Below are 27,277 nucleotides of genomic sequence, written 5' to 3'. Positions count from 1 at the left end.
ATGGCAACCTTCTCTGGTCCCCTCCCTCTCTGGAGGCTTGGTACTATTGCTCAATAAACTGCTTTGCTGCCCACCACTTTTCGTCTGGTCTACCTCCCATTCTTCGAAGCAGCGTGACCAAGAACTGCGGGCACTAATGGAAAAGAAATCCTGAAACACATTTTATCAAATTCTTTTAGATTACTGGATCCAATTCCAGCGCGCACATGTGCACGCTTGTGTGTGTTGTGGTGTGTATGTGGCAGCTTCCCCAAACCGACAAGGAATTCTTGGACACCAGCAGGGTGTCCAAAAATTCAACTGCATTCTGACACTTATCTTCCCAGAGGTAGCAGCATCAGATTCCACAGATTAAGTGTTTTGTCCTACAAGATTGTCCCCACCACCCCAACCTCAGAGTACAGTTGCAAGTCCAGAATGTCACCTGTACTTCTGACAGACTGGCTATAAATTAGAGGTCCCACAATCCCTTCCTTGGGCTCAATTAATTTGCTAGAATGGCTCACAGAACTCAGAGGAAAGCATTTTACTGGCTAGATCACGTTTATTGTAAAAAGGATATAACTCAGGAACAGCCAGATGGAAAAGATGCATAGGATGAGCTTCCATACCCTCTGCAGGCATGCTGCTCTCCCCAGCATCCATGTGTTCACCAACCCAGAAGCTCTCTAAGCCCAGTCCTTTTGGGGTTTTATGGAGGCTTCATTACATAGGCATGAGTGATTAAATCATTAGCCATGGGTAATTGAGTCAACCTCCAGGCCCTGTCCCCTCCCCGGAGGTCAGCGGGATGGGACGGAAAGTTCCACCCCTCTAATCACATGGTTGGTTCCTCTGAGGACCAACCCTCAATCCTTAAGTGATCTAGGGGCTTTCCAAAAATTGCTTCATTAGCATAATAAAGGACACTTTGATCACTCCCTTCAGTTAAGAAATTCCAAGGTTTTAGGACCTCTTGGCCACAAATTGGAGGAAAGCCAAATATATATTTCTTACTATAAATCACAATATCACATGAACGAACAGAGTTTATAAGAACACATGCTGCTTGATGTAAATGAATCAGGCCAAACACTGTAAGGCTAGAGTTTTGCTATGATTGAGAATGATCTTTGGAGAATAGTCATGATCACAACAGGGGACTATTAAGAAAAATCATATAAAATTGGTAATAAGGCAAAAGGATAACTACATGTCATTTTTTAAAAGTTTTCTTAAACTTATTATTTTGAAATAATTTTCAATTTCCAGAGAGTTTCAGTGATAGCGCAAAGCATTCTCGTGTACCTGTCACCCAGCATCTCACAAAGTTAATATCTTATGTAACCATGTACATTTTTTTTTTAGTTTTTTAAGGTTAATATTTTATTCTTGAAAGCTATCATGGTAAAAAGCCCAGTTCTTCCTCAAGCTTTTATTTCATTGACTGATTATATTATTCTTTTTAAAATTTCTATTATTTCATATTTATATAGTTTCATTTAAATTCATATTGCTCTAATATTTGTTATTATTCTATTTATAAATCCAGAAAACTTTATTAATTCCTTTAAGGTGGTTTTACAATTCCATTGTATTTCCTTAAGTTTTAACTGCACATATAGAATAACATACTCATTTATCTTTTCTTGACTGGTTTTTCTAAGGGTTGATCAATTCTTTTTTTATTTTTTTATTTTATTATTTTTTAAAGATTTTATTTATTTATTCATGAGAGCCAGAGAGAGAGAGAGAGAGAGAGGCAGAGGGAGAAGCAGGCTCCCAAGGAGCAGGGAGCCCAATGCGGGACTCGATCCCAGGACCCTGAGATCATGGCCTGAGCCGAAGGCAGACGCTTAACCATCTGAGCCACCCAGGCGCCCCTGATCAACTCTTTTTTTAAAAAAGTTTATTTATTTAAGCAATCTCTACACCCATTGTGAGGCTCAAACTCACAACCCTGAGATCAAGAGTCACATGTTCCATTGGCTGAACCAGCTAGGCACCCCAGGGTTGATCAATTTTATTAATCATTTCAAAATATCAATTTGGGCTTGTTGCTTTCCTTTGTTTTATGCTTGTTTTCTGTTTCATTATTTCTGCCTTTTTCATTATTTCTTTTCTTCAACTTTCTATTTTTCCTCCCCCAGCTTTACTGAGATATAATTGACGCACCATATTGTGTAAGTTTCAGGTATACAACCTGATACTTTGATACCCATATATATTGCAAAATGATTACAACCACTGCATTAACATCTCCATCACCTCACATAATTATCTTTTCATGTGTGTGTCTGTGATGAAAACATAAAGATCTACTTTCTGAGCAACTTTTAAATGTATAATTAGGTATTGTTAACTGTAGTCACCGCGCTATACATTAGATCCCCAGGACTCACTCATCTTATAACTGAAACTTTGTACCCTTTGACTGACTAATCTCCATTTCTCTCTACCCCCCACCCACCCAAGGCCATCGCAACCACCATTCTACTGTTTCTGAGTTCAGCTTCTGTAGATTGCACATATAAATGAGATCATACGGTATTTGTCTTTCTCTGTTCAACTTATTTCACTTAGCAGAATGCCCTCAAGGTCCAGCCATGTTGCAAATGGCAGGATTTCCTTTTTGTGGCTGAATAAAATACATAATATATATAATGTTACATAGTAATAATAAATTACATGTAGCAATATACATAATAATATATATACACCATATAATATATATGTTTGTGTGTGTATTCTGTGTAATGTGTATTGTTGGATGGAATGCTTTGCATATGCCTATTGGTTCCACTTGGTCTAAAGTGTAGTTTAAGTCCAATGTTTACTTACTGATTTTCTGTCTGAAGGGTCTATCCATTGTTGAAAGTGGGGGATTGAATTCTCCCACAATGGTATTGCCTATTTCTCCCTTCAGATCTGTTGGTATTTGCTTAGTATATTTTAGGTGCTCCAATGTTGGATGCATGTATTTTTATAATTGTTATATCTGTTTATGAACTGACTTCTTTATCATTATATAATGACCTTCTTTACCTCGTGTTACAGCTTTTTTTTCTTTTGAGGTTTATTTATTTATTTATTTATTTTTATTTTTTTTTTAAGATTTTATTTATTTATTTGAGAGAGAGAGAACGAGAGATAGAAAGCACGAGAGGGAAGAGGGTCAGAGGGAGAAGCAGACTCCCTGCTGAGCAGGAAGCCCGATGTGGGACTCGATCCCGGGACTCCAGGATCATGACCTGAGCCGAAGGCAGTCGCTTAACCAACTGAGCCACCCAGGCGCCCTATTTATTTATTTTTTAAGTAATCTCTACACCCAACATGGGGCTCAAACTCACAACCCCAAGATCAAGAGTCAGGCCACTGAGCCAGCCAGGTGTCCTTCTTGTTACAGCTTTATTTATTTATTTTAATTTAAATTTTGTTAGTTAACATACAGTGCAATATTGGTTTCTGGAGACTCACAACTTACATCCAACACCTAGTGCTCATCACCAGTGCCCTCTTTTTTACCCATCTCCCGGATCTAGTCCATCCCCCACTCACCTCCTTCTTGAAGTCTACTCTGTCTGATATTGTAGAGCTCCCCGCTTGCTTTCGGTTTCCATTTGCATGGAATATCTCTAGCCATCCCTTCGTTCTGAGCCTATGTATGTCTTTAAAGCTAACGTGAGTTTCTTGAAGGCAGCATATCTTGGGTCTTATTTTTTTATCCATTCAGCCACCCTATGTCTTTTGACTGGAGAAATCAGTCCATTTGCATTTAAAGTGATTATCAATAGATAAGAACGTAATAATGCCATTTTATTGCTTTCTGGCTGTTTTGTTCCTTTCTTCCTCTCTTGCTGTCTTCTTTTGTGAATTGATTGTCTTTTTCTCTAGTGGTATGTTTGATCCCCTCCTCTTTTGTGTATCTGCTGTAGGTTTTTGCTTTTTGGTTACCATGAAGCTTACAGAAAACATCTTGCAGATATAACAACCTGTTTTATACTGATAACAATTGAACTTTGATTCCACACAAAGACTCTACTCCTTATTCCCTCACTATGTTTTGACGTCTCATCTCTTTTTATATTGTGTATTAACAAATTTTTGTGGCTCTGGTTATTTTTAATATTTTAACCTTTATACCAGATTAAGTGGTTAATATGCCACCATATTATAGTATTTGAGTATTCTGAATTTGACTATATGCTTACTTTTACCAGTGAGATTGACACTTTCAGAAGTTTTCATGTTACTGGGCGCCTGGGTGGCTCAGTTGGTTAAGCCACTGCCTTCGGCTCAGGTCGTGATCCTGGAGTCCCGGGATCGAGTCCCACATCGGGCTCCCTGCTCAGCGGAGAGTCAGCTTCTCCCTCCGACCCTCTTCCCTCTCGTGCTATCTCTCATTCTCTCTCTCAAATAAATAAAATCTTTAAAAAAAAAAAAAGAAGTTTTCATGTTACTCAATAGCGTCCTTTCATTTCCTTTAGCATTTCATGTAAGGCAGGCTTACAGTTTTAAAATTCCCTGGGCTACATTAACTCGTTTCATCTCTGTCTTGGTAGGTCGGGCTGCTATAACAAAGTCCCCTCTACTGGGAGGCTTATAAAGAACTACAAATTCTTTCTCACAATTCTGAAGGCGGGACGTCTGAGGTCAGGGTGCCTGAACAGCCAGGTGCTGGTGAGACCCCTCTTTTGTGTAGCCTCGCAAGGCTACCTAATTACTTCCCAAAGCCTCCACCTCCTAATACCATCACCTTTCAACATATGAATTTTGGGGGGATCAGAAACATTCAGTCCATAATAGTATCTCATTTAGCAAACTTACTAAAGTATCCCCTTCCTATGAAATTATGTAAATCTCTGTTCCTTAAATGCTCTTTGAATCAGCTTTCCCAAACTTTTGATTAATGAGTTAACTTTTTAAAAATTCTACTTCAAAAAAAATTTTTTTTAAATTCGATTTTGACAGAATTAGCATGAATCTGGGGTTGAGGGTTGAGATGACATTCCTGAGAAATTAAGATATGCTCTATAGTTATATAATTTGACAATTCGGAAAACTCTCCTAGTCTTTTTTTCCTTCTCAAAAAAAACCCCACATTAAAACATAGAGAATAATATGATAATCAATACCAATGTACTTGGCTCCCAGGTTTGTCAAATCTTAGCATTTACAATATTTGCCCCAGATTCCTTTATTTATTTTTAATTTAAAATCAATTAATTAACATATAGTGTATTATTAGTTTCAGAGGTAGAGTTTAGTGATTCATCAATTGCATATAACACCCAGTGTTCATTACATCACACGCCCTCCTTAATGTCCATCACCCAGTTACCCCATCCCCCCACCAACCTCCCCTTCAGCAACCCTCTGTTTGTTTCCTAGAGTTAAGAGTCTCTTATGGTTTGTCTCCTTCTCTGTTTAGTCTTATTTTATTTTTCCCTCCCTTTGTCTATGTTCCTCTGTTTTGTTTCTTAAATTCCACCTATGAGGGGCGCCTGGGTGGCTTAGTCGTTAGGCGTCTGCCTTCAGCTCAGGTCATGATCCCAGGGTCCTGGGACCGAGCTCCACATCGGGCTCCCTCCTCTGCGGGAAGCCTGCTTCTCCCTCTCCCGTTCCCCTGCTTGTATTCCCTCTCTGGCTTTCTCTCTTTCTGTCAAATAGATTAAAAAATCTTTAAAAAAAAAATTCCATGCAAGCTGGTGCAGCCACTCTGGAAAACAGTATGGAGGTTCCTCAAAAAGTTGAAAATAGAGCTACCCTACAACCCAGCAATTGCACTACTGGGTACTTACCCCAAAGATACAAATGTAGTGATCCAAAGGGGTACGTGCACCCCAATGTTTATAGCAGCAATGTCCACAATAGCTAAACAGTGGAAAGAGCCAAGATGTCCACCAACAGATGAATGGATAAAGAAGATGTGGTATATATATGCAATGGAATATTATGCAGTCATGGAAAAAAAAACGAAATCTTGCCATTTGCAATGACGTGGATGGAACTAGAGGGTATTATGCTAAGCGAAATAAGTCAATCAGAGAAAGACAATTATCATGTGATCTCACTGATATGAGGAATTCTTAATCTCAGGAAACAAACTGAGGGTCGCTGGAGTGGTGGGGGGTGGGACGGATGGGGTGGCTGGGTGATAGACACTGAGGAGGGTATGTGCTATGGTGAGTGCTGTGAATTGTGTAACACTGATGAATCACAGACCTGTACCTCTGAAAGAAATAATACATTATATGTTAAAAAAAAAAAAAGAAAAAGAGAAAGAAGATAGTAGGAAAGGAAAAATGAAGGGAGGAGGAAGTCAGAGCGGGAGATGAACCATGAGAGACTATGGACTCTGAGAAACAAACTGAGGGTTCTAGAGGGGAGAGGGTGGGGGGATGGGTTAGCCTGGTGATGGGTATTAAGGAGGGCACGTATTGAATGGAGCACTGGGTATTATATGGAAACAATGAATCATGGAACACTACAGCAAAAACTAATGATGTAATGTATGATGATTAACATAACATAATAAAATAAAATTTAAAATAAATAAATAAATAAAAATGGGAAAAAAATTTTAAAATTCTACATATGAGTGAAATCATATAATAATCGTCTTTCTCTGATTGACTTATTTTGCTTAGCATAATACCCTCTAGTTCCATCCACATTATTGCACATGGTAAGATTTCATTTTTTGATGGCTGAGTACTCTTCTATTGTATGTATGCACCACATCTTCTTTATCCATTCATCTGTCGATGGACATTCCCCAGATTCCTTCAAAGAGGAAGAAACAGTACCCACATTTTTGAAACTTTTTAACTACTTTTCTTGGATCTGCTTCCTTACTCTCTCCTCCCCCTTGCTCTGAGAAACCACTATCTTAAATTAGGTATTTTTCATTCTCGTGAATGTTTTTATATCTTTATTACATAGATATATGTCCATAAACCATATCTAGTATTATTATTTATTTTTTATTTTTTATTTTTATTTACTTGAGAGAGAGAGAGAATGGGAGAGAGCACAAGAGGGAAGAGGGTCAGAGGGAGAAGCAGACTCCCCGCTGAGCAGGGAGCCCGATGCGGGACTCGATCCCGGGACTCCAGGATCATGACCTGAGCCGAAGGCAGTCGCCTAACCAACTGAGCCACCCAGGCGCCCCATATCTAGTATTATTTTATATGTTTTGAAACTATGTATAAATGTCATCCTATTGCATGAACTCATTTTTATCTTTGAGTCTATATTTTCATTTAAAAACTTCCTTTTTTTGAGCTTTTTTAAATAAATAAACTATTTGGGAGTCATTTAAATTTCAGAAGAGTTGCAAAGGTAGTACAGAGTTAGTGTATACTCTTCACTCAGCTTCCTGCAATGTTAGCATCATACATAACTGCAGTCCATCTGTCAAAGCTAAGGAAAAAGTACTGGTAAAATCCTACTAACTAAAGTATAGACTTTAGGGCACCTGGGTGGCTCAGTTGGTTAAGTGACTGCCTTCGGCTCGGGTCATGATCCTGGAGTCCCGGGATCGAGTCCCGCATTGGGCTCCCCGCTCAGCGGGGAGTCTGCTTCTCCCTCTGACCCTCTTCCCTCTTGTGCTCTCTATCTCTCATTCTCTCTCTCTCTCAAATAAATAAATAAAATCTTTAAAAAAAAATAAAGTATAGACTTTATACAGATTTCACCAGTTTTTCCACTAATGTCCTTTTCTTGTTCTAGGTTCCAACCCAGGATACCACATGACATTTAGCAAATTGCATTTTTCAGATTCATGATGATACATGGCATTCTTATTCATTCTGCTTGAAGTTAGAATTCCACTGTTTGACTATAACACAATATGCGTGTGTGTTTTAAAGATTTACTTATTTATTTCAGAGAGAGACAGAGAGAGAGAACACAAGTGGGAGGGGCAGAGGGAGAGAGAGAATCTCAAGCAGATTCCTCGCTGAGTGCAGAGCCCGGTGCAGGATTCCATTTCATAACATGAGATCATGACCTGAGCGGAAACCAAGAGTTGAACCCTTAACTGACTGTGCCACCCAGGAACCCCACACAGTGTGTTTTTATTCTCCTATTGGTAGATATTTGGGTTATTTCCAAGTTTCTCTTGCTATTATAAACAGGTGTAACCCTTGTACCTTTGTCCTTATTTTCTTGATACTGTCAGGAAACAAAGATCTCTCTGTAACTTATAATGAAGTCCAAGGCTGTACCTTCAAAATCTGGCTCTGACTTTCATCTCTAGCTGCCTCAGCACTCCCAGCCAACCCTCCAAGTTCATGGTTGAGTTTTGGCTCTGTTTTCTAATCTCCCTCGTGCTTTCCTGGTTCCCAGCCTTGCCTTTTCCGGTCTTCCTCACCCCACCGCCAGCCCCAGTGACATCTGTTAGAAGGCTACACAGACCGGGCGCCTGGGTGGCTCAGTAGGTTAAGCGACTGCCTTCGGCTCAGGTCATGATCCTGGAGTCCTGGGATCGAGTCCCGCATCGGGCTCCCTGCTCGGCAGGGAGTCTTCTTCTCCCTCTGACCCTCTTCTCTCTCGTGCTATCTCTCATTCTCTCTCTCTCAAATAAATAAATAAAATCTTTAAAAAAAAAAAAAAAAGAAGGCTACACAGACCGAAAGCTGAATGGAGTCAGTAAGTATGGTATAAAGAACAATTTTGTTGCTTAAAAGGCGTGCGTGTTTTTTGATTTTTTGTTTTTTTATAATCGCACAGACTAAAACCACACAGAGGCATATGAAAGTAAAGGTAGAGAAGAGGGAGGCAGGCATGCCCTGCCGGGGGGCTCTGAGGGCAGCACCAAGGGAGCATGTTCAACCGAACAGGTAGGAAACCCAGAGAGCAAGGACCACGGACAAGTGCCTTCACGGGGGTCAGGGCGGAGTACTCAGGCAAGAGGCAGGAGGGGATTTCTTCGGTGTGTTTGAATGCCACTAGTCACAGTCAGGGCAGGGCAAAGAGGGGGACTTGTGGCAGAGACCACACTTCTCACACTGGTGCGTGGGGGCTCACAGCCTGTTTGTGGGGCTCTTGGGGCAGCAGGAAATATGAAGTTTAAAACGTTTATAATCCAGGGACGCCTGGGTGGCTCAGTCAGTTAAGCAACTGCCTTCGGCTGGGGTCATGGTCCCAGGGTCCTGGGATCAAGTCCCGCATCGGGCTCTCTACTCAGCGGGAAGCCTGCTTCTCCCTCTGCCTGCCACTCCCCCTGCTTGTGTGTGTGCTCTCTCTCTGACAAATAAATTAATAAAATAAAAAATCTTAAACACACACACACACACACACACACACAAAACATTTATAATCCAGTAAAGAAAGCTTGGGCTTGGAATGAAATGGGCTCAGGCTTCTGTCTAACAACCTCTTCATCTGACAAAGAGTTACGAATCGTGTCCATGTGTCAGACACGGTACTAGGCACCCAGAGGTTTGTCTGTAGCCACTTTTCTTCCCATTCTGTATTCTAACAGCTTCAACTTGGAAATTTGCACCTCCAGCTTTGATTTTGTGTCCTGAGTTTCTAACCCATATATCTAAATTCTTTCTGGGCATCCTTTGTTGGCTATCTCATAGGTAACCTCAAAGTCAATCTGGTCAAAAATGGATTTGTTATCTGTAAAATGTCCTGAATCTGCTTTTCTTTCAGTGTACCCCATAGCTCAGGGAATGGTCTCAGCAACCTCCCAGAACTCAAGGTAAACACCTGGCAGTTTCAATCCAATGCAACACCAAGTTCTGTTTATTCTATCACCTTTGTCAAGTGCGTTCATGTATCCTTCACTTTTGCAGCTACTCAATGCCTTTTTATGCCAGAACACAGGGAAATAAAAATAAATCAATGTTTCTCAGCCTATCTTGGTGAGGGAACTTTTTCCCACCCCAAATCCGTCAGGATGGATTCTTTTCTAAAACACAATGAAAACCAATTACTAGGAAAGTAAAATGGAAAAAAAAAAAAAAGGACATACAAAATACAAGGCACAGTTTTTCATTATTAGATTCAACACACAAAAATAACTTGCCAAATAGCTACAAGAATTTTAAATGTTCCGCTCAATTTCTGTACCTATCTCATTGCAGACTGGTAAAGTTTGCAAACTGGGATCATCCATGGCCTCCACTTTGAGTAGCACAGAAGAGAGGCAAAGGCAGAACAGGGTGCGTATATGTGGGCCTCAGAGTGGGAGGGGAGAAGGCAGAAAAGAAAAATTCTTTTTTTTTTTTTAAGATTTTATTTATTTATTTGACAGAGAGAGCGACAGTGAGAGAGGGAACACAAGCAGGGGGAGTGGGAGAGGGAGAAGCAGGCTCCCGGCTGAGCAGGGTACCCTGGGATCATGACCTGAGCTGAAGGCAGATGCTTAAATGACTGAGCCACCCAGGGGCCCAGAAAAAGAAGATTCTTGAGCAAATAAATACAAACCACATTGTCAACAACAAAAGCAATTGGCTCTCTGTGCCTGGGGCAGTGGGAGCATAGAGGAGGCACCTAACCCAGTGAGTGTCAGGATAGGCTACCTTATAGGGGGTGCAAGACGGGTAGGAGTTAATCAGGTTGGGGAAGCTCTAGTGATGAGTGGGCAGAGTGCTCCCAGCCAAGAAACAAGTTCTAGAGGCATTAAGTAGCCTATGGCTTGGGAATTACCCTTACTATGACTTGAGGGGCTGCCTTTCTCTGAGTCAGCATCCATTTCCACATATATAAGGTGGATATGCTAATCTTTTCTTTAAATGACAGAACAGAAGTCATGAAAAGTGCCTCCAGTAGAGCCTGGCATTTGGCACCGTGCTGTGTTGTGTGTAAGGGGTACGCTTAGGAATCAGAGCTGCCTCTGGTGGAGGGGTTCAGCTCATTAACTCAAGACTGGAGTCTAGAATGACCCAGGTTCTGAGGGATGATAAGGCAATCAGGGGGGCATGCCTGTTGGACAGTCAGCCAAAGATGGGGTGTAGTTTGAGGTTGGGGCAGAAAGCAGGACCCCCAGAGTAAGCATCTCTTTCCCACAAGCCTCTGGTGTTCTAGGCTCCAGGGGCACCTGGGTGGCTCAGTGGCTTAAGTATCTGCCTTCGGCTCAGGTCATGATCTCAGGGTCCTGGGACTGAGCCCTGCTTTAGGCTCCCTACTCAGCGGGGAGCCTGCTTCTCCCTCCCTCTTTGTCCCTCCCCCTTCTTATGCTCTCTCTCTTTCACTCTCTCTCTCAAATAAATAAATAAAATCTTAAAAAAATAGGCTCTAAATAAAAAGCTAAAGGGTGGTGCTTGTTCTGTCCTGCCCTGCCCTGCCTTGGAGGGAGGTTGATAAGATAATGACATTAATGGAACATTGATAAGTCACAAAGCTTATCTTCTCAGGGACTGGTTTCTTTTAAAGATCTTATTTATTTTTTATTTATTTTTATTTTTTCTTAAAGATTTTATTTTTAAGTAATCTCTACACCCAACGTGGGGCTTGAATTTATAACCCCGAGGTCAAGAGTCCTATGCTCTTCTGACTGAGCCCTCCAGGCACCCCTCAGGAGAATCAGGAAAATTAAATCACACATTCCAAAATCTCAGAACCAGAGCCGTGACTAGGATTGAAACCCATGCCCTGATTCCAGGTTTCACCTCTTTTTTTTTTTTTAGGTAAGAATTATTTATTTATTTTAATTTTATTGTTATGTTAATCACCATATATTACATCATTTGTTTTGGTGTAGTGTTCCATCAGGTTTCACCTCTTAACCAGATGATGCATTCAGAAAATTTTCCTGATTTTTATTATTTCTGAAAATGACTCATTTTTATTTAAAGCACAAAAATTGAGATATAACCTGCATATTTGTACATGGCAAAAAAGATACCAGGAAGTTTGCAAAACGTTGGTCACTGCCATGTATATACATATACATCCAATGTATATACACGTACATACAATGGACTATTACTCAGCCTAAAAGGAAGGCAAATCTTACTAAAAAGAAGGCAATCCTGCCATTTGTGATAACATGGATGGACCTTGAAGGCAGTATGATGTGAAATAAGTCAGGCAGAGAAAGACAAATATGATACCACTTACATGTGGATTCTAAACAAAAAGCAAAACAAGGCACTGAACTCAGAGATAGAACAGACTGGTGGTTGTCAGAGGTGGGGGGGGAGGCCGGTGAGGAGGAGAGGGGTGGGCAAAGTGGGTGAAGGTGGTCAAAAGGTACGCACTTCCAGTTGTAAGATAAATAAGTCCTGGGGATGTCACGTACAGCACGGTGACTGTAGTTAATGATACTGTCTTGTATATTTCAAAGTTGCTGAGAGAATAAATCTTGAAGTTCTCATCACAAGGAAAAGATTGTAATGGTGGTGATGGATGTTAATTACACTTATTGTGTTAATTACACTTATTGTTTCATGATATATACAAATATCAAATCCTTATGTTGTACACCTGAAACTAATATAATGTTATATGTCAATTATATCTCAATAAGAAAATAAAGAAAAAACATAAAATCATGTAAGCTTACATTAGCATATTACAGACCTTTTAAAAAAGATTTTAAGCTATCTCCTTCAATATCAGTGTCTCTCTCTTTTTTTTTAAAGATTTTATTTATTTGAGAGAGAGAATGGTAGAGAGAGAGCACGAGAGGGAAGAGGGTCAGAGGGAGAAGCAGACTCCCTGCCGAGCAGGGAGCCCAATGTGAGACTCGATCCCGGGACTCCGGGATCATGACCTGAGCCGAAGGTAGTCGCTTAACCAACTGAGCCACCCAGGCGCCCAATATCAGTGTCTCTTTATTGGTGGATCTCTGTTCAGCCTCCCTTAATCCTCCTAACTACCACCTCATTTCTCTACCCCCATTTATAGCAAAACTTTTTTTTAATTTTTTTAATTTTTTTAATTTTTTTTTAAAGATTTTATTTATTTATTTGAGAGAGAGAATGAGAGAGAGAGAGAGCACATGGGGGGGGAGGTCAGAGGGAGAAGCAGACTCCCTGCTGAGCAGGGAGCCTGATGCGGGACTCGATCCCGGGACTCCAGGATCATGACCTGAGCTGAAGGCAGTTGCTTAACCAACTGAGCCACCCAGGCGCCCCAAAACTTTTTTTTTTAATATATTTTTATGACGTAAACTCTATGCCCAACATGGGGCTCGAACTACGACTCCGAGATCAGGAGTCCCAGGTCCACCTGCTTTTTTTTTTTTTTTAAGATTTTTATTTATTTATTTGAGAGAGAGAGAATGAAGAGAAAGAGAATATGAGAGGGGGGAAGGTGAGAGGGAGAAGCAGACTCCCCGCTGAGCGGGGAGCCTGACATGGGGCTCCATCCGGAGACTCCAGGATCATGACCTGAGCCTAATGCAGTCGCTTAACCAACTGAGCCACCCAGGCGCCTTCTACCTGCTTTTGTTAGTCACCAATGGCCTCCATCTTGTCAAGTCCTGGTTCTTATCTCAGCAACATCTGATGTGGTTGCACAGTTCCTCTTTTGAATGCATGCTTCTCTTGGCTTCTTGAAATATAATCTCCTGACTTTCCGCCTACTTCTCCGTCTGTTACTTCTCAGTCTCCTTGGATGAACTTTCTGTTCTGCTGAACCTTAAATGTAAATGTAGGAGATCCTCAGGTTCTGTCCCGTCTCTTTCTCTAACTAGCTCCCTAGTTGATTTCACTCACTCTAATGGCCTTATAACCACCATCTCTGTGCTGACAACACCCAAATTGACATTTACAGCCTTAACCTTTCCCTGAGCACGTTTAGTAGACAATTCAAAGTCAATATGCCTAAAATCGAATTGTTTCAGCTGCCTCCAAATCTGCTCTTCTTCTTATCTTTCCATATTCCCAAATGGTGCAGTCATCACTCAGTTCCTCAAGCCAATAATCTAAGGGTCATCTTTGATTCCTCTTTTCCTCTCAGCTCTTTACCATTCCAACCCATTACCAAGTCCTTTCCCTTCTAATTCTAAAATATTCTGTAATCGCCATCATCCCCCCCCTCACCAAATACAGCTCTTTCTTGGAGGGAGACACCGTTAGCTTTCTAACTGGTGTCCCTGCTTTGATCTCATCTCCCATAATCCATACACCTCAAAGGAGCCCAGTGATTTTTTAAAAAACTTAGATCCTGTCAATTTCCTGTTTAAAATCCTTCAGTGGCTTCCCATCACACTTAGAATAAAGTTCGAACTGCTGTCCATGGTCTCCAAGACCATCCCTATCACGTCATTCCATTCTCCCCTGTGCTCACATGGTAGAGGTCACCTGGTCCCTCTATGTTTCCTCTGGCAGGCCAAGCTCTCTCCTGCCTTAGATCCCTCCAATCTTCCTATGGGGAGGTCCCTTTCAGGCACTTAGTCCTCAGCTCACGTTTTCCTGTTTGTTTTCTCTGTGGCACTCATCACCAAAGAAAATTATAACTATTGACTTTATTATATTCATTTGTCTGCCCATTTCACATGAAAATTCCTTGAAAGCAAAGACCCTTGGTTCTGTCTTGTCTGCCGTTGTATCCCTAGTTCCATAAGACAGTGCGGACACACAGGAGGCTCAGTATTCTGGAAAGAAGACGCGTGCTACGGAGCTCGCACTATTTGGTCTGTACACACAAGGGACAAAGGAACCTCGTTTATAGCAGAGAAGATCCAGGCCTCTGGGAGCTTATGACAAAGAACTCTGACCTGGTGGGGTGCTGGTGGAGGTTCTCCTGTCTCCTACATCCCAGTCTGCGGCTGCCTCCTGCCTCCTGCCCTGGTTTTTCCACCCTGAGGTCTCCAAAGCCTGGAGTCTGGAACCTTGGTGTCCTTACCCCTACTTGAGTGTAACAGAGATGCTCAGACTGAAGGGTGGATGGGGTAAATCGGGTGGGGGCAGACTTAAGACACAAGATGTGGTGACGGTCTGAGGTCCCTGTTAGTGACCCTGCTGTGTCCGGGCAGGACCTGGATGCCCGCCACAGCCGGGCGGGGTGGGGCGGCTGCTGATGGGTGGGTCTGTGGGTGCGGCCCTTGGCTCCGCCCCTCCCGGCCGCACGGTGCTAAGTAGAAGCAGAGCTAGGCAATTGAGATTGTGGCGTGGTGGTGGCAGGACACCTGATCTGAGACGCCGAGGCAGCGCGTCTCAGCTGTGCTCTGGTGTGGGCCTGGACCCGCACAGGGTCCTGATGTGCAGCCCATCCCAGGCTGAGATGGAGCGGGAGGCCGAGAGGCTGAGACAGTGGCAGCCGGCTCAGCACCAGCTCGTGCAGGTGAGTCCAGAAGTCAGCGCCAGGGCCGGGCGTGGCGGGCGGGGGTAGGGTGGGTGCAGTCTGGGGGTGGAGGGAAGCAGAAATCTGAGGTATTAGAAGTGTGAGGGGTAAGGTTAGGAAGGGGAGGGTTGGGAGATCGCGGACATAAGTCATGTGTCATTTATGCAATTAATATTCACACAGCATTAGCACCTGTGCTGGGCTCTGGGGGTAATGCCCTGCCCTGTCAAGGGACTTGAGTATCCAGGAAAGAAGAAAAAGTTAGGAAGTCAGTGGGAAGCAGGCAGGGAGGAAAACATTACTAAGTGGCAGGCCTTTGTCAAGACCCTGGGAATGCAGTGGTATGCTTACTATAAGATATTATACCATTTTATTAATAAATAGCTGAATGATTGGAAGTGTACAGATTACTATTAAGGAGAAGAACAGGGGCCACAGGAACGAATAGCAGAGGTGTTTGAGTTGATTTAGGAGGTTGAGAAGACAGCTAAGGATTTGGTCTGGAACTGGGGAGCTGGCTGGGTGAAGGGTTTGCAGGGCCTGAGACCAGAGACAGTAAGCTTCTACCTTGGAGGAAGTGAAAGATGGACTGAGAACTAAGGCCAAGAGAGTGATGGGAGAGTGGCTACTGAGATCATGCAGGGCTTGAGCCAGTAGGAAGCCACTGAGGAATTTAAATGTGATTAGTCATGATTAGATTTGCATTTTGTAAAGAGTGCCCTGAGAGAGGTGGGCAGAATTCAAGGCAATTGCTGGAAAGGTACTATGAGAACTAAAATGGCAGCCTAACTAGGGAGGGGAGTGTGGAGAAAGAGAAAACCAAATAGATCTTGGACATGTTTTGGAGGTAGACACCATAAGAATTGGTAATTAATTCGCATCTAGGTGGTGAAGGAGCCATCCAGGACACCTTACCAGATTTCTGGCTTGCACCATTGGGCAAGAATAGTGACATTTTGTGGGAAAGCAAAGGATGAGAAGGAACAGGCTTGTTTTTTACTCCTGTGGGTGGGCGAGTAAGGATGAGCAGGAGTTTTAGATGCAGTCCATTGAAGTGCCTTTGGGCTATCCAAGTGGACTGAGCCTTAGGCAGCTAGAAGATTCAGGAGAAGTCTGCCCTGGAGCTACTGGTTTAAGAATAAGTGGTATATAAACCTAAATGGATCATTAGCATGAGAAAGATTGCCTAGAAAGTATCCAGTAAGGGAAACCTAGAGAGGAGACTGAGGAGGAGGGAGGGCCAGGGAGGAGAGGAGAAAAACCAAGCAAGTGTGACAATGTGTTCCCAAGGTCAAGGGTGGAAAACATTTCCAGACAAGTGGCCAGGAGTCTCAGAAGCTCCCAAGAGGTCAAGTGAGAAGGGGTCTGACAAGTGTTTGGACTTAGTGACATGAAAGTGGTTGTTGACCTTTATGAAAGCAGTTTCTGTGGAGAAATGGGGGGGGCCAAATTGAATTTGGGGGAGTAATTAGGCAAGGCAGTGTTGAAGGTGTGTATTTTAAGCATCTCCAAAGAAGTTTGCCTGTGAAGGATCAGGAAAATAAAAGAGGGCCATCACTGACAGGGAGGAAAAAGGGGCTGAGCACCCCAGAAATACCCATCCAATAGACAGTTATCTGGAGCCTGTTACATGCCTACTTTATGCTAGTTGCATATAGTGGTGAATAAAACAGATGGGCTCTCACCAACCCTTCTAGGGTGAAAGAAAATTATTTTCTTCCATAGTCAAACATTTTCAAACCTACCAATATTCTTAATATCATCTTAAATGTAATTCTTATTCAGATTCCCCTAGTTGTCCCTAAAATGTCCTTTACGCTAATATGTCCAAACCAGGATCTGCTTTAAGACCACATACTGCATCTGGTTACATCTCTTGAGTTTTTTTTTTTTTTAAAGCCTTTTTATTTATTTATTTGACAGAGAGAGACACAGCGAGAGAGGGAATACAAGCAGGGGGAGTGGGAGAGGGCAGAGAGCCCGATGCGGGGCTCGATTCCAGGACCCTGGGATCAGGACCTGAGCTGAAGGCAGACGCTTAACGACTGAGCCACCCAGGCGCCCCTCTGAGTTTTTTTGAAATTAGAATAGTTTTCTTTTTTCCTGACTGACTTTCCATTTTTCATTACCCTAACTTTCTTTGTCTGGTAGACTGTTCCTTCTGGATTTATCACATTGCGTTCTCATGGTATAAGTTAGCTTGATCTTCTAGCTCTTGTGTCACTTGTAAACTGAAGTTAGACCTTAAAGCTTCATTGGATTCCTGATTGTTGGTAAGAAGGTCTCATAGGTATGGTGGGCTCCCTCTTCATCAGGAGACACATCTAGCTCCCCACATTTGGGTGACACTAGGCTTGGCCCTTGAATTAAGGTAGCCTGATTGATTTCTCTATTCAAGCTTAACGTTTAGCCTTGTGGTCAGAAAGTAATCTGTGTAACGTGATCTTGGATATATCCAAATGCCCAGTTCCCTACCAGTCATTCACCTACGGTGTCAACCAAGTTTCCTTAATCAAAAGTTTTATTAAGGGTTGTAAAATAATGATTTTTCAATTCTACCATTCCTTCTACATTTATTAGTTTGCGTTCTTCTGTAATGTAGGATTTTTCTTAAACCACTGGACTCTTTTTGGTGATTTTGAAATAAATTTCTTACCGGAAAGATATAATAAACACTTAATTTTCACTTATATTCACAATGTTCAAAATTCTATTAAAACTAATAGTCATTATTCTTTTTGATGTTCAAATTGTCACAAATTTGGCCAGTGGGAACCCCTGTGTCCTTTTCTTAGGCATTTTTTAAAAAGTGTGGTAAAATCTACATAACAAAAATATCATTATAACCATGTTTAAGTGTATAATTAGTGGCATTAATCATATTCACATTACTATGCAACCATCCCCAAAATTAATCTCCACAAATTTTTTCATCTTCCCAAACTGAACTTCTTTTAATTTTTAATTTTTATTTTTTTAAATTTAGATTCAATTAATTAACATATAATGTATTGTTTGTTTCAGGGTACAGGCCTGTGATTCATCAGTCTTTTTTTTTTTTAAATCCATTTGTTATTCTGTTTTTTTTTTTTTAAGATTTTATTTATTTATCTGAGAGAGAGAGAAAGAGATAGCACGAGAGGGAAGAGGGTCAGAGGGAGAAGCAGACTCGAGCCCGATGTGGGACTCGATCCCGGGACTCCAGGATCATGACCTGAGCCGAAGGCAGTTGCTTAACCAGCTGAGCCACCCAGGCGCCCCTCATCAGTCTTACATAATACTCAGTGCTCATTATAACACATACCATCCCCAATGTCCATCACCCAGTCACCCCATCCCTCCACCCCTCTCCCCTGCAGCAACCCTCAGTTTGTTTCCTATGATTAGGAGTCTCTTACGGTTTGTCTCCCTCTCTGGTTTTGTCTTGTTTCATTTTCCCTCCCTTCCCTTATGCCCCCCTGCCTTCCAAACTGAAACTCTTTAACCAATAAAAAGTAACTTCCCAAATCCCTGGCAGGCAATCACCATTTTACTTTGTCTCTTTGAATTTGACTTCCTTAAATATCTTATATAAATGGAACCATACATTTTTTGTCCTTATTTGACTTAGCTTAATGCCTTCCAGACTCATTCATTTTGAAGTATATCAGAATTTCCTCTTTATTTTTTTTATGACTGAATAATAGTCCAGTGTAGATATATGCCACATTTTGTTCATCCATTCATCTGCTGATGGGCACTTGGGTTGCTTCCATGTTTTGGCTACTGTGAATGATGCTGCTGTGAACATGGGTGTACAGATACCTAGTTCAGTCCCTGCTTTCAGTTCTTGTAGGTAGATACCAGAAGTGGAATTGTTGCATCATATAGTAATTTTATTTTAAGTTGTTGAGGGGCTGTCATACAGTTTTCCATAGTGGCTGCACCATTTTACGTTCCTACTACAAGGATTCTAATTTCTCCATATCTTGCCAACACTTTGGGTTGTTGTTGTTGTTGTTCTTTTTGATAACAATCATTTTAAATGGGTGTGAAGTGGTATCACATTGTGGCTTTGATTTGCATTTCCCTAATGATTGGTTATGTTGAGAATCTTTCATTTGCTTGTTGGCTATTTGTATATCTTTGGAGAAAAGTAGTTAAGGCTCTTGCCCATTTTCGAATCGGGTTATTTGTTTTTAGGTTAAGTTTTAGGAGCTATCTATATTTTCTAGATATTAGTCTCTGTTAGATATGTGAATTGCAAATGTTTTCTCCCATTCTGTGGGTTGCCTTTGTACTCTGCTGGTGGTGTCTTTTGATGCACAAAAGATTTTAATTTGATGAAATCCAACTTCGTCTCTTTTTTTCTTTTGTTGCCATTCCTATAGTGTCATATCTGAGAAATCATTGCCAAATCCAATGTCATGAAGCTTTTCCCCTATGTTTCCTTCTAAGAGTTATAGTTTAGCTCTTATGTTTAGGTCTTTGATCCATTTTGAATTAATTTTTGTATGTGGTATTAAGTAAGGGCCCTTCATTCTTTTGCATGTGGATATCGAGTTATACCAGTGCCATTTATTGAAAAGGCTGTCTTTCCCCTCATTCAATGATCTTGGCACCCTTGTTGAAAATCATTTGACCATATGTGTGGGGGTTTATTTCTGGGCTCTATTCCTTTCTGTTGGTGAATAGGTCTATACTTAATGCCAATATTACCTTGTTTTGATGACTTAGCTTTGTAGTAAGTTTTGAATCAAGAAGTGTAAATTTTCCAATTTTGTTCTTTTTCAAGATTTTTTTTCAAGATTTTGTTTATTTGACAGAGAGAGCACAAGCAGAGGGAGAGAGAGGGAGAAGCAGGCTCCTTGCTGAGCAAGGAACCCGATGTGGGACTCGATCCCAGGACCCTGGGATCATGACCCTGGCCAAAGGCAGCTACTTAACCAACTGAGCCACCCAGGCGTCCCTCAAGATTGTTTTTGGCTATTTGGGGTCCCTTGAAATTCCATATGAATTTTAGGGGGTAGATTTTTCTATTCTTGCAAAGAAAGGTATTTTGGTAGGGGTTGCATGGAATCTACAGATTGTTTTGGGTAGCACTGACATCGTAACTATTAAAGCCTTCTAATCTATGAATATTAAGATGTCTCTCTATTTACTATGTCTTTAATTTCTTTCAGTAATGTTTTGTATTTTCCAGTGATTAACCTCCTTGGTTATTTCTAAGTATTTAATTTGTCTTGATGCTATTGTAAATTGAATTGATTTTCTTTTTAAAAAGATTTTATTTATTTATTTGACAGAGAGATAGAGAGCACAAGTAGGCAGAGGGAGAGGGAGAAGCAGACTCCCTGTGGAGCAGGGAGCCCGATGTGGGTCTCGATCCCAGGACCCTGAGATCATGACTTGAACTGAAGGCAGACACTTAACTGACTGAGCGACCTAGGCACCCCTGATTTTCTAATTTCCTTTATAGTTAGTTCATTGTCAGTGTATAGAAACAACTGATTTTTGTGTGTTAGATTTTAATCTTTTTTTTTTTATTTAAATTTTAGTTAGTTAACCTACAGTGCAATATTGGTTTCAGAAGTAGAATTCAGGGATGGTCCATCGACCAGAGGACCAGAGGTCCCTCTGACCCTCTTCCCTCTCGTGCTCTCTAGCTCTCATTCTCTCTCTCTCAAATAAATAAATAAAATCTTTAAAAAAAAATCGGGGTGCATGTACCCCTTTGAATCTATTTTTGTGTACTTTGGGTGAATACCTTGTAGTGCAATTGCTGGATCATAGAGTAGTTCTATTTTAACTTTTTTTTTAAAGATTTTATTTATTTATCTATTTATTTATTTATTTGACACACAGAGAAGGAGAGAGCAAGCCCAAGCAGGGGGAGTGGCAGGCAGGGCAGAAGCAGGCTCCCCGCTGAGCAGGGAGCCCGATGCGGGGCTCGATCCCAGGACCCTGGGATCATGACCTGAGCCGAAGGTAGACACTTAACAACTGAGCCACCCAGGTGCCCCTAATTACAGCTTCGTGGTTCCACTGGGGATATTTTAACTTTTTGAGAAACCTCCATACTGTTCTCCAGAGTGGCATTCCCACCAGCAGTGCAAGAGGGTTCCCCTTTCTCTGCATCCTTGCCAACACCTGTTGTTTCTTCTGTTGTTAATTTTAGCCATTCTGACAGGTGTGAGGTGATATTTCATCATGGTTTTGATTTGTATTTCCCTGATGATGAGTGATGTTGAGCATCTTTTCATGAGTCTGTTAGCCATCTGGATGTCTTCTTTAGAAAAGTATCTATTCGTGTCTTGAATTTGAATCTTACTACTTTTGGGGTGCCTGAGTGGCTCAGTTGGTTAAGTGTCTGACTCTTGGTTTCAGCTCAGGTCGTGATCTCAGGGTTGTGAGATGGAACCCCGAGTTGGGCTCTTTGCTCAGTGCAGAGCCTGCTTGAGATTCTCTCCCTATCCATCTGCCCCTCCCTGCCACTCACATGCATGTACTCTCTCTCTTTCTCAAATACATAGATAAATAAATAAATAAATAATTAAAAAAAAAATGAATCTTACTACTTTTGCTGAATTTATTAGTTCTAACGTGTGTGTGTGTGTGTGTGTGTGTGTAATCCTTAGGGTTTTCTACATTTAAGATCATATTAACTGGGAACAGATAGTTTACTATTTTTTCCAATACAGACGCCTTTTGTTTTTCTTATCTAACTGCTCTGGTTAGAACTTCCAATACAATGTTGAATAAAAATGGTAAAAGCAGGGCGCCTGGGTGGCTCAGTTGGTTGAGCGACTGCCTTCGGCTCAGGTCATGATTCTGGAGTCCCGGGATCGAGTCCCACATCGGGCTTCCTGCTCGGCGGGGAGTCTGCTTCTCCCTCTGACCCTCTGACCCTCTTTCCTCTCGTGCTTTCTATCTCTCATTCTCTCTCTCTCTCTCAAATAAATAAATAAAATCTTTAAAAAAAATGGTAAAAGCAGGCATCCTTGTCTTCTTGATCTTAAAGAGCCTTCAGTCTTTCATCATGAATATGATGTAAGTTGTGGGTTTTTCATAAATGAAATGCCTTTTATCAAATTGGAAGTTTCTATTTCTCGTTTTTTGAGAGGGTTTTTTTTTTTGAGGTTTTTTTTTTTTTAATCATGAAAGGGTATTGGATTGTTTCAGATGCTTTTTCTGCCCTGCCCTGCCCCCCCCCCCCCCTGATTTTCAGATGCTGAATCAGCCTTGTGTTTCTGGAATAAATTCCACTTGGTCATGTTGTATAATCTGATTAATATGCTGGTGGGAAAAAAATATGCTGGTGGATTTGGTTTGCTAAATTTTTTTTTGAGGATTTTTTTGCATCTATATTCATGAAAAATGTTGGCCTTTTGTTTATTTTACTTGTGATGTCTTTTTCTGGCTTTGGTATCAAGGCAATGTGAGAATGAGGTAGCAAGTATTCCCTCCTCTTCAATTTTTTGGAAAAATTTTGGAAGCATTGATATCCTTCTTTAAATGTTTAGAATTCACCATGAAGCCATCAAGTTCAGGGTTTTTCTTTGTCCTAGAGGCTTTTGATTACTGATCCAGTCTCTTTACTAGTTATGGGTTTGTATAGATTTTCTATTTCTTCATGATTCAGTGTTGGTAGGTTTTTGTCTTTTTAGGAATTTATCCATTTCATTTAGGTTATCCAAATTGTTGGCATGAAATTATTCATAGTACTCTCATAATCTTTTTCATTTCTGTAAAATTGGTAGTAATGTCCTCACTTTCATATTTTTCTTGATTAATTTAGCTAAAGATTTGGCAATTTTGTTAATCTCTCCAAAGAACCAACTCTTGGTTTCATTGATTTTTTTTTTAAAGATTTTATTTATTTACTTGAGAGAGAGAGAGAGAGCATGAGAGGGGGGAGGGTCAGAGGGAGAAGCAGACTCCCCGCTGAGCAGGGAGTCCGATGTGGGACTCGATCCCAGGACTCCAGGATCATGACCTGAGCCAAAGGCAGTTGCTTAACCAACTGAGCCACCCAGGCGCCCTCATTGATATTTTTCTAATAGTTCCTTCCTTCTGCTAGCTTTGGGGTTAGTTCGTTCTTCTTTTTCTAGTTCCTTAAGGTGTAAAGCTAAGTTGTTTAGAGATTTTTTTTTATTATAAGCATTTATAGCTGTAAATTCCCTCTTAGGAGGGAAAAATGTATAGAATATTTCTTACTTAAATTCACCATTATTTTTAATTGATTTTTACTCTGATTTTTATAACAGAATTTTTCACTTGCTGAAAATCCTGATTTCTCACAATATTATTTTAAAACTATTTTAATGAAAAATAACACTCAAACAGAGACGTGAATATAAGTGTATGGCCTAATGGAAGAGTACAAAGTGAAGATCTATGAAACATTGCCACCACCACAGAAGCCCCTCTGATCCTTATTTTGTCCCCCCCTCCCCTCTAATATAACTTGTAGCCTATTACCTGGACGTAACTTCTTTGAATTCCCCTATTTCTACTCTGTGGTGTTTCTGTAATTGGTGTAAAAGTCGAAATTGCTTTAAGTTTGCTTTCTTTTCGTGTGTGTGTGTGTGTGTGTGTGTGAATGTTGCTCATTTTTCCTTGATCTGTGGCAACATTTTTTCTGGTGATTTTTTAAAAGATTTTATTTATTTATTTGAGAGTGAAAGAGAGCGAGAGAGTCGTGCAAGCACGAGCAGGGGGAGGGACAGAGGGAGAAGGAGAAGCAGGCTCCATCCCAGGACCCCAGGATCATGACCTGAGCTGAAGGCAGATGCTTAACTAACTGAGCCACTCAGGCGCCCCCATTTTTTCTTTCCTGAGATTGCAATCTTCAATTTCTGTTGGTGTTTTAGTATCTTTTATGGATACTGTATTTTTTACTTATGTTTTGGTTTTCATATTTGAATGGATTGGTCTTTTCTGGACTGTCATAGTGGAGGAGTAGATGGGAGGTTATGGAGTAGTGGAGCCAGGAATAATGATTTTCAAGGGGCCCCAGTTTTTAGCTCAAGAGCTCTCTCTAATGCTACAGTGATGGACAACTTTAAAAAATATGATTCTTGGATCCTGTCCTGTTTCAAGAGGTTCCACCACCAATCTCTTCTTTACGTCCCTTCATACCAGTCAGTCATCCAGGAATACTGCCTCTTGACTTCCTTGTTAAAAGTCTGCCTCTTGGGGCGCCTGGGTGGCTCAGCTGGTTAAGCATCTGCCTTCGGCTTGGGTCATGATCCCAGGGTCCTGGGATCAAGCCCCACCCACATCGAGCCCCGCATCGCACTCCCTGCTCCGCGGGAAGCCTGCTTCTCCCTCTCCCACTCCCCCTGCTTGTGTTCCCTCTCTCGCTGTGTCTCTCTCTGTCAAATAAATAAAATCTTCAAAAAAAAAAAAAGCCTGCCTCTTTTCCTCCCCTCCTCCAGTGCTTGATCTCAGACTTGTCCACAGCAGTTCCAGCTCAGCTGAGACCCTCTTCTGTAAGTAAATATTTGCAGATGCTTTCTAAGTTTTGCTAAAGCCATGACCCCTCTGAACCCTCAGGTCTTCTTACTCTTGTGGCTTTCTGCACTTAGGCTGATTTTGGATGTTCTTTTACCCTCACACTTAAAGATAATCTGTGAAGGTTTTCTCAGAGTTTTGCTGAAGGTGTCGGTTGTGGAATATTTTATTTGCTCTCTTCGTTGCTTTTTATGAAATAAACAAAATCATGACAAGGAGGAAAAATGGCATGAGTCACATTTAGGCTGCTACTGTGCTCCTATCAGCTAGACTTGCATCTTAAAAAGTCCAAACTGGAGAATGGTTGGGTAGCAGGATAATTCAGGCAAGAGATATTGGAGGCTGGATTAGGGTGGAGTCTGGAGATGGGAAGGAAGGACATGGGGAACTGGAATTTGAACTAGGGTGAATTTCACTTCTCTCTCTTCAAGGATACTGAGAAGTCAAGGTCCATCTTGGACACGTCTCCACCTCCTAGATGCAGTGGAGGGCACACCTCTTGGAATGATGGCGCATCAGGCATTCAACACTTCCTTCAGTACACAGAGCTGGAGAGGATCCCCTTGGCCTTAGCTGAGGCACCCAGGCAGAATGCAAGTGAAATGGGGCCACAGTTCAGTATGTCACTGCCTGAGCATGGTGTGAGCTACTGCTCCCAAGTGACTCGCACTCCTTCCCAGATGTTTTACTGTGAGGGACTGCCTTCCTCCCAGCCAGGAATAATGATTTTCAAGGGGCCCCAGATGATGCCCTTAGGAGAGCCCAGTACTCCAAGGGTGGCCATGACCTTTGCTAGGAATCTAAGGATGGCCCCCAGTGGGCCGCCAGTCTCAGCTCCCAGTGGAATCTCAATGACATCCCACATCAATGTGCCAACAATGCCTTATTCTGGCCCCCCAACAGTACCTTCTAACAGAGACTCTTTAACACCTAAAATGTTATTGGCCCCAACCATGCCTTCTACTGAGGCCCAGGCAATGCTCCCTTCTTTGACTCAGATGTTGTCCCCTAGAGAACCCCATGACTTTAGGATGAACCCAGCTGGGTCCCCATCATTTCTGGCTTTAGAATCCCAGCACTCTCTCGTCCAGCCAGGCTCCCAGGAAGACCCCTTACCCAAACAGTCCATGCGTGCTCCACAGAGAGCAGAGTGGAACTCCAGGGCCCAGGAAAGGGCTCTCAGGAGGAGATCCCCGGTTTCAAGGCCTTACTGCTGCCAATATGAAAGCTGCGGAAAAGCTTATACTAAGCGCTCCCACCTTGTGAGTCACCAACGCAAACATACAGGTGAATGAGGTGTCAGATAGGTGGGGTAGGGTTGGGTGGGGTAGAGGAGTCTCTGGGCTTTAGATCTGTGCTAGACCACTGGTTTGTAATGGCTTGGGATTAGCTTGTCATCCTTCAAGCTTGGGGTCAAGCTATATTGGCACCACCAATTTGCTTTCCCTCCGTCCAGTGTGACCGTGCCAAAATCATGGGCTGCTGATTGTGTTGCCTCCTCACTGCTTTCCCTTGGTTTTCCTTTGGTTTCTCAACTTTGACTGCTCTTCCTCAATAGAGTCAGACTCCTTCCTATGCATGTGCTGGCATATTCTTCTACTTATTTTCTTCTGTTCCTTGTCACCTCCCCACAGGTGAGAGGCCCTATAAATGCATGTGGGAAGGCTGTATGTGGTCTTTCTTCCGTTCTGATGAGCTTGGACGACATACGCGGATACACACCAGATATCGACCACATGGATGTGATCAATGCGGTCGACAATTCATGAGATCTGACCATCTCAGGCAACACCAGAGGATTCATCGACAGGCACCAGGATCCCCAGACCCACAGGCCAACAATGGACAGATGGCTGGTCCTCCTGCTCTTGGTCTTTAGGCCAATCTCCCTTTCTCCTCATCTTGGCTTCTCTACCCTGATCTTGCTTGCCTCTGACCCAGCTAGTCCAGTAGGTATAGGCTTAGATGAAGACAGAGAAAGATTATGAGGTGGTGTTAAAGCCTATATGAGCTCTGGACCCAGTCAGAGACTCCTCAAAACTGTCTTGCATACCTTCACCTCTTTGGGGCACCTATTTTGCCAAGGTTGGCCGCATGGGAAACTGAAGGAAAGTAGAGATTGAGAGCTTTATCAAAAAGCTCTTTATCTCGTGTCACTCCCCAGCTTGAAACTCTTTAGTGACTCTCCTTTGCCTGCTACATAAAATCCAACTTCCTTATCTTGGTCTTCTATAGTTTCCAGAGCCAAACTATGTTTAAAACCTGAATTTACCACTTACTAGCCATGTGACCTTGGAAAAGGGGTTTGATCATTATGCCATGTTTCCTTATCTGGTAAATGAGAAAAATTCTCTCTGGCACTCATCAGCCACATGCCCAGAGACTGACTCTCCTCTAGCTTCCAGACTTGGATGGAATGCCCTGCTGCAGGGCATGGAATCTGGCATCTCAAGTTGCTATTAGCAACCCAGAAGGGTGGGGTAGTAAATTCTCCTGAGATAACATTTGACTAATGGGAGATGGGAGAGAACCGGGCGGATAAATACCTTCTTCC

General features: G+C 42.0%; 1 protein-coding gene and 1 long non-coding RNA gene across 2 annotated transcripts in view; one reads left to right on the top strand and one right to left on the bottom strand.

Moving 5' to 3' along the window:
- The window catches only part of LOC141374408 (uncharacterized), a 30,088-nt gene extending 15,202 nt beyond the window's left edge, over window positions 1-14,886 (bottom strand). Inside the window, exons 1-2 of the long non-coding RNA XR_012381259.1 lie at window positions 14,663-14,886; window positions 13,383-13,580 (exon numbers count right to left, since the gene is read on the bottom strand). This is a non-coding gene — a long non-coding RNA (uncharacterized lncRNA). The remainder of the gene's footprint in view (window positions 1-13,382; window positions 13,581-14,662) is intronic.
- A 180-nt stretch (window positions 14,887-15,066) lies between these two features.
- KLF17 (KLF transcription factor 17) lies at window positions 15,067-27,065 on the top strand. Its single transcript, XM_025855972.2, has 3 exons — window positions 15,067-15,228; window positions 25,155-26,010; window positions 26,358-27,065. Exons 1-3 carry the CDS (start codon window positions 15,145-15,147, stop codon window positions 26,600-26,602), a joined length of 1,185 nt encoding a protein of 394 aa, XP_025711757.2. The 5' UTR covers window positions 15,067-15,144; the 3' UTR covers window positions 26,603-27,065.
- Window positions 27,066-27,277: the final 212 nt, after the last annotated feature.

Source organism: Callorhinus ursinus, unplaced genomic scaffold (assembly GCF_003265705.2).
Source record: "Callorhinus ursinus isolate GAN/ISIS: 27379988/994484 unplaced genomic scaffold, GSC_fseal_2.0 scaffold18, whole genome shotgun sequence".
Lineage (NCBI taxonomy): Eukaryota > Metazoa > Chordata > Mammalia > Carnivora > Otariidae > Callorhinus > Callorhinus ursinus.
The sequence above is the reverse complement of the archived record's forward strand: the minus strand, read 5'-3'. Positions and strand labels throughout refer to the sequence as shown.

Coding starts and splice junctions, on each gene's coding strand:
- KLF17 (XM_025855972.2), top strand. CDS start 15,145: ATGTGCAGCCCATCCCAGGCTGAGATGGAGCGGGAGGCCGAGAGGCTG. Junction 15,229..25,154: donor CTCAGCACCAGCTCGTGCAG/GTGAGTCCAGAA, acceptor TCTCTCTTCAAG/GATACTGAGAAGTCAAGGTC. Junction 26,011..26,357: donor TCACCAACGCAAACATACAG/GTGAATGAGGTG, acceptor ACCTCCCCACAG/GTGAGAGGCCCTATAAATGC.